Source organism: Chlorocebus sabaeus, chromosome 1, assembly GCF_047675955.1.
Source record: "Chlorocebus sabaeus isolate Y175 chromosome 1, mChlSab1.0.hap1, whole genome shotgun sequence".
Lineage (NCBI taxonomy): Eukaryota > Metazoa > Chordata > Mammalia > Primates > Cercopithecidae > Chlorocebus > Chlorocebus sabaeus.
Genome location: NC_132904.1, coordinates 5,914,884 through 5,927,716, shown reverse-complemented (window position 1 = coordinate 5,927,716; position 12,833 = coordinate 5,914,884). Strand labels below are relative to the sequence as shown.

The window sequence follows — 12,833 nt, the reverse complement described above, 5'->3', positions numbered from 1 at the left end:
TAACCAGGTAACCCAGCCATGTCACCAGTGGGGAGTGCCTCCAGGCGTTTGTGCCCTGCCCATTTGTTTCTCCCTTTAGCCTCGTCTGGTCTCCTCAAGTCTAGTGTTTGACTCCCCACCTCCCTGATTCTGCCTTATAGACGTTTGGAGGGTGAGGCCCCCATGGAATGTCTGGAGAGTTCAGTCTGACTGCTGCATATGGGCTCTGAAGCACTGATCTCCTCATTTCCCACTACCTCACATCACATACGGGTGTGCTGGTCGGCCGTCAGGCCTCATTTAGTTGACCAGTAGTTTCTGTTGCCTGGGTGGCATTACTGTTAAGAGATTTGCTTAATAAAGTGGTTGGCTCACTTCTCAGGGACTTGAACAGTTTCTGACTTTGGCCAGGATGACAGTACTAGGAAAGTGTGCTTTTTAAAAGTAATTATACAGCCATGTTGTGCTTTCCAGATACAAGTTTCTCAGAGTTCAAAGCACTTTTTATATACCTTTAAATATAATACAGTAACAGTCTTCACTTACGTATATTTGTAAGCTGTGGTAGCTTTATTAGTAAAAATGAGATTTGATATGTGAAGTTCTTTGCTAGAAGCTGTAATAGACTTAGAACTAATGAGGATTACATTTGATCATTTTTCTTTTTTCTGTGCATTATTGCATGGAAGTTACTAGTGTCTGTGTCAGTTGCTATGTATCTCTCCAGATGGATTAATAGATAAATACATATTTGTATATGTATTCTGAATGTACATGTATGTATACATTTGTATTTAGTATTTGTTTTCTATTTTTGAAGCATTTAAAATATAACAACACTTTGGGGAGTATTGCTTCCCCTTTACACCCAGGAGAATCACATTAGGATCACTGGAGGTATAAAAATTTTGAGAGAGTTAGCTGTGATGGCTTGCACCTGTAGTCTGGCTACTCTGGAGGCTGAGGTAGGAGGATTGCTAGGTGGTAGGAGTCTAGGAGTTTGAGTCCAGCCTGGGCAACGTAGCAGACCCTGTCTCTTAAAAAAAAATTTTTTTTTTGAGGGGAAAAATAAAACAATTGGGAGGAACCTTTTCCCTTGCATGACCAAATTTCTGATCTGTAGATAAACTCAGAGCATGGTTCATGCTGCTTACTCAACAGAATCACTTCATGGTTCTTTACCAGATCTTTGAAGTACTGAGCATCTGTTTTGCCTCATAAAAGATAAAGCTGCAATTCAGAGGAACTGATTTCTTTTTGATGTAATTAATATTAATGCTGGCTGTCATATTGTCCATTCATAGGCCCAGAACTCAGCCCAGCAGCCCAGGACTTGTCCCTACCCTTCTGCTTTCAGCCAGACCCCCATGCTCAGCCTTGGTTTGCACTCCATGCCTTACCAAGTGGCCATTCCACAGCCAGTCGCTTGCTGCCCCCTGCTCCCTGCCCCCCTGTGCTCATCTAATATCACCTCTGGGGACAGGAAAGGGGACAGCACGGAAGTGGGAGTGAGCAGAGGGGCAGTGGGTGTGCCGTTGTCTTGCATGAGCAACAAGGGAGGTTTTGGGTTCTCTCTGTCTAGTCAAACTAGACATACAGAGCTTTTTTCCAGACCTAAGCAGTATAGCTACCTTCCAAAGCCTAATATAAGGTTTATTTTTAAAGTATCTACAATAATTATCCATGCCATAATTCCCTGCCACCAGAATAAGTAGTCAGGAATTAATGGTAGAGGCATTTCTGCAGTGTACATCTGCAAAGTGGAATCTGTAGGCTCTGCCCATCTGTGGAACCAAGGAGAGGGTGGTTTAATTCAGTTACAGCTGCCTCCTTCCCAGCAAGTGCCAGTGGGAGTGATGCCTTCAGTTGAGCCAACAACCGCCTCTCTGCCCCCCATGGGCTCACCCTTAGAAAACGGCAGTCTCATCTGTATGCAGCTCTAGTCACCATATTTATTGTTTGGGTTAGAGTGAGGAGGTGGCACTAGTTCGTCTTCATATGTTCTTTACTCCTTCTGATTAATACGTAAGAACAGACTTACTGATTTCGCTTGCTTCTTTGGGCCTGCTTGTTTTAAATTAGAATATCAGCATTTTCCTGGGGTCCTTTATAACACCGCCCCCTCCTCCATTTTTCAACTAAAAACCCAAGCAAGTCTGGTACTCTCTAGATGTGACGTAAGAAAACAGAACTGGCTCCTCTGTGGGTCTTCTAGTGTTAGAGACTTTTCAGAGTGATTTTGGATAAGTAGTCAAACATTTACCCTCTTCTTAAGGTAGGTAGGATAGAAATTATTTTCGTTTTATATTCTTCCCAGCCTCTAAGACTTAATTTTTTTTTTTTTTTTAAATGAAATGTCCCTGAACACTTTGTTTCTAGGATTATGCTTGTGTTGATCAGTTGGTTTTCCTCTGGTTTGCTGTAGTAGACTGGGGTGGAGGAGGTGGCAAGGAGGGAGGGAGGGTGTGGTCACCACTTGTTGGATCTTAGGATAAAGTTGGTTGTGTCCAGAGGTGACTGATACACCTTATAATTTCAGACTGTTCCATGTAATGTGATCACTTCAAGCTAGGCTTAATCCAAACCTCTCTCTAAAGATAATTCACAGTAGAGGACAGAGTGGTCACATAATGTTTCTTACAGTGACATGTGCATTAGAATGATTTGTAGACCAAATTTCAAACGTTTCCTTTTTTGGCAAATTGTGTCTGAAATTATTTGATTTTTCTTTTAGAAAAACACACCAACTTTTAAAGCCCTATGGCTATGTAAATAAGATGATTTCTGGAACACAAATGGGCAAATAGTATGTAGAATATCATTAGAATCATTATATCACTGTCACTGGTCCTGGGGTTGCCAGGCCTTTTCTGATTATCAGATGCAACAAATGACGTCCAATTTTATTGACCAGTTCGGCTTCAACGATGAGAAGTTTGCAGATCAAGATGACATTGGCAAGTGAGTATATTTTTCTGTTTTCACTCTTGCTCTTGCACAACCTTGATCTTGGCAGATGTATATGTGATTCTGTGGGATTCTTAAGTCTTGAGCATTCGTGAATGGGAGGAACCCGCTGTCTCCACAGTGTTCCTCTAGTTCTAGCAGATTGACCCTGAGACTGGATAATTAGGACTTGAAATAACACTCCAGTGGCCTTGTGCGGTGGCTCATACCTATAATCCCAGCACTTTGGGAGGCTGATGCAGGTGGATCACTTGAGGTCAGGAGTTCAAGACCAGCCTGGCCAACATGGCAAAACCCCGTCTTTACCAAAAATATAAAAAATTAGCCAGTTATGGTGGTGGGCACCTGTAATCCCAGCTACTCGGGAAGCTGAGGCAGGAGAATCACTTGAACCCAGGAGGCAGAGGTTGTAGTAAGCTGAGATGTTGTGCCATTGTGTTCCAGCCTAGGCGACAGAGCCAAAAAAAAACAAAACAAAACAAAACAAAACCAATATCCCTGCAAAGAAAGCAGCATTCACCTGTAGGGTTTCTCCTCTTTCTCAGAAGCCTGTTTTTATTAGATTACACTTTTAGGAATTCAAGTCTCCGTTCTTAATTTTAGCTTTTAATGTTAAATAGTATTATCTAAAGTTTTTAATCCTGGCCAGGCGCAGTGGCTCACACCTGTAATCCCAGCACTTTGGGAGGCCGAGGCAGGCAGATCACTTGAGGTCAGGAGTTCAAGACCAGCCCGGCCAATGTGGCAAAACCCTGTCTCTACTAAAAATACAAAAAGAATAGCCAGACTGGGTGTGTGTGCCTGTAGTCCAAGCTTCTGAGGAGGCTGAGGTGGGAGAATCACTTGAACTTGGGAGGCAGAGGTTGCACTGAGCCAGGATTGCACTACTGCACTGCACTCCACTCTGGGCAACACAGGAAGACACTGTCTCAATAATAACAATAACCATAATAATAAAGTTATTAATCCCTGTGTTTTTAACTGGGGCATCACGTTCCAGTAGATGACCAGGTTGGCAGGAACAGCTCTGCCCTATGTGTATTCTCTTCTCTAGGTGACTCATCATAAGGTAGATTTGGGTGTTTTGCAAAAAACAGACACTCTAACCACTCATTCTGCAGTCAGGGTAAGAAGCAGAGAAATGAGAATTATTGATACTGTACAGAATTAACAAGTAGAAAATGTGTAGGTGGTTAACAGAAATGAAAACAGGTGGTCTAGCATCTGACATTGGGATGGAAGATTTATAAACAAAATATTTTGAGATAGATATTATAGCTTATTGACACAGTTTAAGAAAAAATAGGAAGGCAGCTGGTATTTGAATATTGGATGATGACTGTCACAGGAGACACGATTATGCCATAGACACCCAGTATCTGCTGTGGTCTTTGGAAGCAGTAAATCCTCAATAATTTGTTGAACCACAGCCAGTGGAGGCTGTTGTTTGTCACAAATTGCAGTTCGCAGTATGTGAGAAGCCAAAATATTTTTACTGCACACTCTTAATTGTACTATAAACATGCCATATGGGCACAGTGGAATGGAGGTGCCCCTGTAAACAGCAGCAGTTGAAGGCTGTTACCTGCCTTGAGAATTGGTTCATTTTAACCGAAAAAGAGCAAGAACCCAAGATGTTCTGTCCATACCCCAGGAACATTCTGCTGAGGCCAGGATCCACCGCCTTCACACCACACGCTGCAGGTCCCTGTTTGGTGTCTTGATGTTCACGTGCCTGGACTCTTGCTTCATCTTCCTAGTTAGGATCTATAATCTCTTTACAGTCTGTATTGCATGCTTGGACTAGTGATTTAGTAGAACGGATCTTTTAAGAATCATAAGATAGCCCCTCCTCCTCAAACTTACGTTTAATAAGCAGTGAATTCTTTTACTCCTCGCTTGCTTTTCTAGATGATACCTTGTATAGCATAAGATTTCGTGGGTGTCTGTATTTTGTGTATGAGTTTGACTATCCCTGGAGAAAACTCAGTGTCTGACAGCTTTTGTATACTTCATGTTTTGACTTGGTTCTTTGCAAATAACCTTTTTCTTGGTTATATTAGTATGGCCCATGGAACCATGGTTGTTACCATAGATGTTAAAAATCTTTTATAGGAAGGATTCGAGGGTGTCCCAAAGGCTTTATGTCTCAGAAAGCTTCCATTGCAGCCCTCCTATCCTACATAAATTCATTAATACCAAGGGAGCTGGCATCATTTAATACAAGAAGGCTGTTTCTGTTTGTTTTTTATTTATAGAGATTTTGATAATAGTGTAAATATTTTAAATTTGGAAACTTTCATAAATACGGTTTCTGTGAGCCGATAGTAATTAATGCTTCCTACACTTCTGTTTTTTTTCCACAGTGTTTCTTTTGATCGAGTATCAGACATCAACTTTACTCTCAATACAAATGAAAGTGTAAGTATAAACCCTCTGTTGTGAGTGGTGTGGTGCATGAGAGGTTAAAAATTGGGTTAGTCCGTGTGTGGATGCAACATGCTGGGACCCCTGTGCTCTAGAGCCCTAATCCTAAATTGGTGTTACATACTTCACTCTGTCCCACGACCTGCCTGGCACCTGTGGGTGTGTGATTTTTGCAGCCCTAGTTATGACTTGATGGAGCTAATAAAACCAGGGTCACTTGTGATTGCAGCATAGACAGTTGACTTCAAAGAGAAGGCTGCAGTTTGACGCCAACTCACTGCCTTTGACTCCTTTGTATTGCCAGGAGAGAAATGTGGACTGGGTCAGGGCAAGCCCCTCATTACTAGGCATTTCTGTGGAAGCACCGAGACAGTCATGTCATCTGAATGGGGACAGTTTATTGATTTTATGTTGACTAGCATGAGAGACCACTGGCTTATTTACTGATGGAGTAAGGTAGGAACTGCTGATTTGAGCCATTGAAGGTCATCACTGCTCAGCTGGACTAGTAAAAGCAAACAAGTACGATGGCTTTTCCTTGCTAGGACAGACCTGGGACCGCATCTCCAAGACAGGGGAGGCTCCTGGGATTACAATGATGCTTTGATGAGATGAAAGAGGATATGGTTTATGCTTCTTTCTGCTAGTTTTTTTAGGGAAACCCAGACTTTTTTAGGGGAATTCTTGCTGTGGACAGAGAAACTAACGTTAGGTGTTTATATTTTATTTTGGTATATGTGACAGGCACCGTTTTGTAAAGCAGTGAAAAAATGCAGTTTACATTGGTAATGCTTAAGAGAAGATAACTTGATTTTAAATTTGTTTTGTTGGTTTTTTTCTCTCATTTTTATTTAGGGAAATATTGCCTTGTTTGAAGCATGTTGTAAGGAAAGAATACAACAGTTTGATGATGGTGGCTCTGATGAGGAAGATATATGGGAGGAAAAGCACATTGCATTCACACCAGAATCCCAAAGACGATCCAGGTGAAAGATAGTTGGTTATAGTTGTAATTATAGCCAACCTATAAAGAAAATGATTATCATGAGACATACATTGTGTAATCACCAAACGTACATATTTACCCCAGAAACCAGTGTTTTTTTGTCATGGCCAGAAATGCCCTTGGTGGGAGTTGGTACTTCCAGTGTGACAGTGATCGGCTTGAAAATACTGCAGGTGTTTAGACACAGTTCATGAGATGCTGTGACCCAGCGTCTTCCGAAGGGGAAATGTGGCAGACAAGCATGGTCACGTAGTGCCTTTTACTAAATAAATGTTCCCTCACCAATAATTACAACACCAGTTACGTGGTGTTTCTTGTAAAAGATGAAAAACTTCCCAAAGGAAGGGGAAATTGTTTTTAAAAGTTAATCTATTTGGGGAAGATAGGGTCATGTCAGTTGATACATCTGGGTCAATCCAGTCCTTTTTTTAATCACCCTTATCACAGGAACCTAAATAAATGTTGCTTCTGTACACAGATCTTGTTATATGAGTATTCATTATCAGAATCTTCGTATTTAAGAGAGAGGAGTATTTGATCAGCGGCTGAACTTTCATTTTTATTTCATTTATTGTTACTCATTTTATTCATTTACTTAAAATAAGTACTGTTTTCACATGGCCTAAAATTCAAAGGGAATCAAAGAGTATGCATTGAAAAGTAAAACTGTCTCATCCCTTCTCCCAGCCATCCAGTCGTCTTGCCGGGGAGTCCTTCAGCATCACCTCTTGCTGCCAGTTACGTTGCCTCTTGTAGGAATGCTTGTTGCCACAGGTTATAGCAGACTCAGCAGTGGCTTGAGCAAGTGAAGCTGTGTTTGTCTCAGCAGTGCAGACTTGATAAGGGAGTTGAATAAGGCTGTTAGACCAGGCATCTTTTATTTATTCCTGCTCTCATCTTGTTGATTTATCTCCTATGATCACAAGATAGCTGCTATAGCTCCAGAGCCAGACAGCAAAAGAAAAATACCTTCATGGCATTTTTGTTTGTTCGTTTGGATAAAGTCCCACTCAGACTTGTTTGCCATCATTTACTGAGATTTTGGTTCTTAGGTTCAGTGGATTCACCAATGGATTCCTTGCCCACAGCATGACTAATATGTGTGAGGACAGTAATACAGTATGGCCTCACAGAGCACCATGTGTGGAAGGCACAGAGAATTTAGTGTGTTGGCGAAGACAGTGTCCTGGGGGAGATGGCACCTGATACCCAGAGGGAACACTGATGACAGAAGGCAGCTTTTATTATTTAACAACTCTGTTGAGGCATACTTGACATAAACTGCATTTATTTCAGTTGTACAATGTGGAAATTTCAACATGTGTATACATCCATGAAACCAACATCATAAACTTAACCATCACCCCAAAAAGTCTTCTCATGATCTTTTGTATACCTTCCTCCTTCCTGTCCCCCACAACCATCTGTTTTTTGTTCTATTAGTTTGCTTTTTCTAGAGTTTTATATAAATGAAATCAATACATTATACTTTTTTTGTCTAGCTTCTTTCACTCAACATAATTAATACGAGAGCTATCCATGTTGTCTAATGTTTTAGTCCATTTCTATTTTTTGGGGGGCGGGGGCTGGGTAGTATTCCATTAAGAGGATACACTACAATGTGTTTATAGCCAACAAAGGAGATAAAATCAAATCATAAAATACAAAAGAAAACAGAAAAACAAAGGGCAGCCTGGACAAACAAAACTACTGAGCAGCAGGATGATAGAGTTAGTCCTAAATAACCATGTGAAATAAACGATGCAGACACCCTCATTTAAAAGACAGAGATTGGCTGGGCACAGTGGCTCACACCTAGAATCCCAGCACTTTGGGCGGCCGAGGCAGGTGGCCTGCTTGAGCTCAGGAGTTTGAGACCAGCGTAGGCAACATGGCAAAACCCTGTCTCTACAAAAAATACAAAAATTAGCTGGGCATGGTGGCATGTGCCTGCTGTGAGGTGAAGCAGGAAGATTACTGGGAAGTTGAGGCTACAGTGAGCCAAGATAAAAAACAAAAAAAGATGGTCAGATTGGATAAAAAATGAGGCCTAATTAATGCTGCCTATGGGAAATGATTTAAATACAAAGAAACAAGTACTATATAAAAACACAAAAAAGAAAAAGATATGTCAACACTAAGAAAAGCCAGAAGGTCTGTATTAATCTCAAAATAGATTTCAAAGGGAAGGGATAAAGAAAGTGATAGATATAATGATAAACGGGTCAATTCATTCTAAGAGGACATCGCAGTTTTAAATGTCTACACAACCTAATGACAGAGCTTCAGGATGCACAGAGGAAAAACTGGTAGAGCTGTAAAGAGAAGTAGAGCAGTCCACAATGATAGCCAATATTTTAACACCCCTCTCTCAGTAACTGATGAAATGGTAGGTACAAATCAGTAAGGCTGTGGAGCACTTGAACACCACCATCAACTAACTTGTCCTCCTTGCACGTTTATAAAGAATCCTGCCCAACAACCACAGAATGTACATTCAAGTGTGTGAAATATTTACCAAGATAGACCATAAAGCAAGTCTCAAATTTCAAAGGGTTCAAGTCATTTTCTGACCGAAATGGAATGAAATTAGTAATCAGTAACATAAAGACTCTTGGTAAATCCCCCAGCATTTTTTTTTTTTTTTTTTTTTTTTTTTTTGAGATGGGGTCTCGCTCTGTCACCCATGCTGGAGTGCAGTGGTGTGATCTTGGCACACTGCAACCTCCACCTCCCGGGCTCCAGTGGTTCTCCTGCCTCAGCCTCCCAGGTAGCTGGGATTATAGGCGCCCACCACCAGACCTGGCTAATTTTTGTATTTTTAGTAGAGACAGGGTTTTACCACGTTGGCCAGACTGGTCTCAAACTCCTGACCTCAGGTAATCCGGCTGGGCGACAGAGCAAGACTCTGTCTGGGGAAAAAAAAAAAAAAAAAAAAAGATGCTGGAATCTACAGAAAGACTACTAGAACAATTAAAATGACTTTAGCAAAGCTGCATGATACAAGAGCAATATAATTTTCCATCTTCATACTGCAACGAACAGTTGAAATTGATAAACAAGCCGAGCATAGTGGTGCATGTCAGTAGTCCCAGCTGCTCGGGAGGCTGAGGCAGGAGGATCCCTTGAACCCAGGAGTTTGAGACTGCAGCACGCTATGATCACACCTGTAAATAGTCATTGCATTCTAACCTGAGCAATATAGACCCCCATCTCTTAAAAAAGGGAGAGAGATAGAGAAAGAAACTACTAAATAATACTATTCATAGTAGCACCAACACTATTAACTGTATTAAACATGACTGGGCAGGTGGCTCCTGCCTACAATTCCAGCACTTTTGGAGGCCAAGGCAGGAGGATCTCTTGAGCCCAGGAGTTCGAGACCAGCTCAAGGAACATAGGGAGACCCCATCTCTATTTTTTTAAAAAGGGAAAGAATTTAAATATGTAGGGACAGATCTGACAAAGGATGTCCAAGACTTGTATGCTGAAAAGCCTAAAGCATAGCTCTGAGATAAAGACAACTTGGTAAATGTTTATAAGTAGGAAGACACAATATTGTAATACTAAGCTGCCAGCTCTCCCCAGGTTGAATCTATAGATTCAACACAAACAAATCCTTCCAGCCTTTTTTGTAGGTATTAACAAGCTGCTGCTTAAATTCATATGGAAATGAAAAGGATCTAGAATAGCCAAAACGACTCTTAAAGAGAACAACAAAATTGGAGGAGAAACACTACCTTATTTTAAAATTCAATAGTTAAAACAGTATGGTATGGGCAAGAAGGTAGGGCATAGATCAGTGGAACAGAATAGAGAGCCTATAAATACAGGCTTATACATATGTGGACAACTGACTCTTGATAGAGGCGAAAGGCGATTCAGTGGAGAAAGGATAGTCTTTTCAACAAATGGTGTGGAACAATCAGGCATCCATATTAAAAAAAGTGAACTAATCCATACCTCTTACTATAATACATTAACTCAAAATGGATCTTAGACCCAAATGTGAAACATTAAACTATAAAACTGCTACAAGAAAACTTAGAAAATCATTGTGACCTTGAGTTAGGCAAAGATTTCTTAGATGTATCACCAAAAGCACAATACATAAAAATAAATTTTTTTTTTTTTTTTTTTTTTTTGAGACGGAGTTTCGCTCTTATTGTCCAGGCTGGAGTGCAGTGGCATAATCGCAGCTTACTGCAACCTCTGCCTCCCGGGTTCAAGTGATTCTCTTGCCTCAGCCTCTGGAGTAGCTGGGATTACAGGTACCCGCCACCACACCCGGCTAATTTTTGTATTTTTAGTAGAGATGGGGTTTCGCCATGTTGGCCAGGCTGATCTCGAACTCCTGACCTCAGGTGGTCTGCCCGCCTCAGCTTCCCAAAGTGCTGAGATTACAGGCCTGAGCCACCACGCCCATCGATAAAAGAATAATTTTAGTAAGCTGAACGTCATCAAAATTTAACATTTTCACTCTTCAAATGACACTTAGAATGAAACGATAAACCACGCACTGGGAGAAAACATTTGCAAATGACACGTTAGGTAAAAGACTTGTGTGTAGAGTTAAGAAATCTCTTTACTCAAGAAAAAGACAATCCAGTTTTTAAAAAGCACAAAAGTATGAAAAGACAAGAAGATATAGGATGGCAAATAAGCATTTAAAAAGATGCTCAACCTCCTTGGTCATTAGGAAAGTACAAATGAACACCACAGTGAAATGGACATCTCCACCCCTGCGAGAAGGTGGTTCTTAGATTGTGGCCTCCACTTTAAGCAGAGCCCACGTGCTCCTGTGGTGGAGGCTTAGTGTAAGGTTGGGCAGCACGTACACAAAGCTGAGTCTTCCCGGGCATCCTGACCACGTGGTGCTCAGGCAGATGTGATCCTGCTGAAGCACCACAGGATCTTTTGTTGCTGGGTGACTTAGAATTTTCTGGATTTAGCTGGTGGCTGATAAGCAACGTTAAATACTTTGGTCTTTTTTTTTTCTTAGCTCGGGGAGTACAGACAGTGAGGAAAGTACAGACTCTGAAGAAGAAGATGGAGCAAAGCAAGACTTGTTTGAATCCAGCAGTGCTAACATGGAGGATAAAATGGAGGTGGATCTGAGTGAACGTAAGTGGTTTCATTCTTCACATCAGCTGCCTTGTCTTGGAATTAGGTACTGTTAACATTTGGCAAAGGAGCAGTTCATAGCATCTGAGATGATTTCTAAAGGAGTGGTTGGGTTGAAGCGTGTTGTCAAGTGAATTCCTCTTGGAGGTTTTAAGTTTCAGAGACAGCTTCAGGGAAGGAGCACAGCATGCATTTGTGGCTAAGGTACCTCCTCTTCCTGGTAGGCAGTGAACGTCAGCTGTGTGGGTCTGGCTGGAGGACAGAGCCTGCTGCTAGATCAGCCTCCTGGCTGTGTTGTCCGTGTGCTTTTGCAGAAGGAAAAGACCCTGCATTGGTGGGAAGAGGAGGACGTGGTTGTGTTGTGTGGTTTCGTGAGTAGAATCAGCCAGGGGACGCAGCCTTAGCTTAACCAGCATTTCAGTGCGTTCTTCGTAGTTGATTTCAGAAGCTCACAGCCTTGAAACTTGTCCAGCTGAGTGCTTGCTTATGCCCTGCTCCTTGCTAGGAAGACTTGAGTTAGCTGGCCTTTTAAAAATACTTTAAAAACTTCTAAAGGTTTGGGAAACAAACGTTCAAATGAAGGAGCCTTATGGGCCGATAGCGAGGCTTGCCCCAAGCCTAGGCAGTCTCTGATTGCCCCGCAAGGCCTTTTTTGTGTTCAGTCCCAGAGGCTGAAGCCCAGCTAGGGTGGACCTTGTGGTGACTTCAGAGCTAGATAGGACCATATCAGTCATCCAGCAACTGCCACATATTGCAGATAAGGAAACTGGGGATGGGAGAAGAGAGAGCTTCTTTCTGCTGCCCCTTTTCCAGCCCACCCTCAGGAGGAGGAAGTGGACTTTTCTCCTTTTTTTGGTCTGTTTATAACCCGAGGATAAGAGCCTTTGGTTACTTGAGGGTGTGATTGAAGCAGCTTGCTTCTCTTTACCCTCTGTGTGCACGTCTCTGAGTTTGTGGGAGTGAGGGATAAAATTCAGTTTCAGTCAACATGCCTTTGTCAAGTTCCTACTGTATGCCAGGTGCTAGGCCTGTAACTGCGAATGGGCCACAGACTCTGCCTCCAGGGGCTTAGGGTCGGCTGGGGAAGCAGATGGGCAGCGCAGGGGAATGGGGACAGGGTGCTAGAAGAGGGGAGCCTTCCATTAGGCATCTTCGTAGAGGCAGGTGGGTGTGAGGCCGAAGGACTCGTAGGGATTTGCCCTCGCGAGAGAGAAAACAACTAACTGGAATGCCCAGAACGTGCTGTTTCACATGGCTCGGAGATGAGGTGGCAGGAGCTAAGGCCAGAGGCCAGATCAAGAGTTGTATTCTGAAGGTTGTAGGGAGCCCC

At 42.1% G+C, this 12,833-nt stretch overlaps 1 protein-coding gene across 24 annotated transcripts in view; it reads left to right on the top strand.

Moving 5' to 3' along the window:
* PPP6R3 (protein phosphatase 6 regulatory subunit 3) overlaps window positions 1-12,833 on the top strand; it is a 155,863-nt gene that overhangs the window by 125,190 nt on the left and 17,840 nt on the right. For 16 of the 24 annotated variants that reach the window (XM_007960181.3, XM_037998919.2, XM_037998912.2 and 13 more), the window contains 4 exons: window positions 2,843-2,940; window positions 5,313-5,367; window positions 6,229-6,359; window positions 11,382-11,503. In XM_007960181.3, coding sequence (XP_007958372.2) covers window positions 2,843-2,940; window positions 5,313-5,367; window positions 6,229-6,359; window positions 11,382-11,503 — 406 coding nt within the window. The remainder of the gene's footprint in view (window positions 1-2,842; window positions 2,941-5,312; window positions 5,368-6,228; window positions 6,360-11,381; window positions 11,504-12,833) is intronic. The other 8 variants (XM_037998923.2, XM_037998917.2, XM_073010693.1 and 5 more) reach the window with 2 other exon arrangements.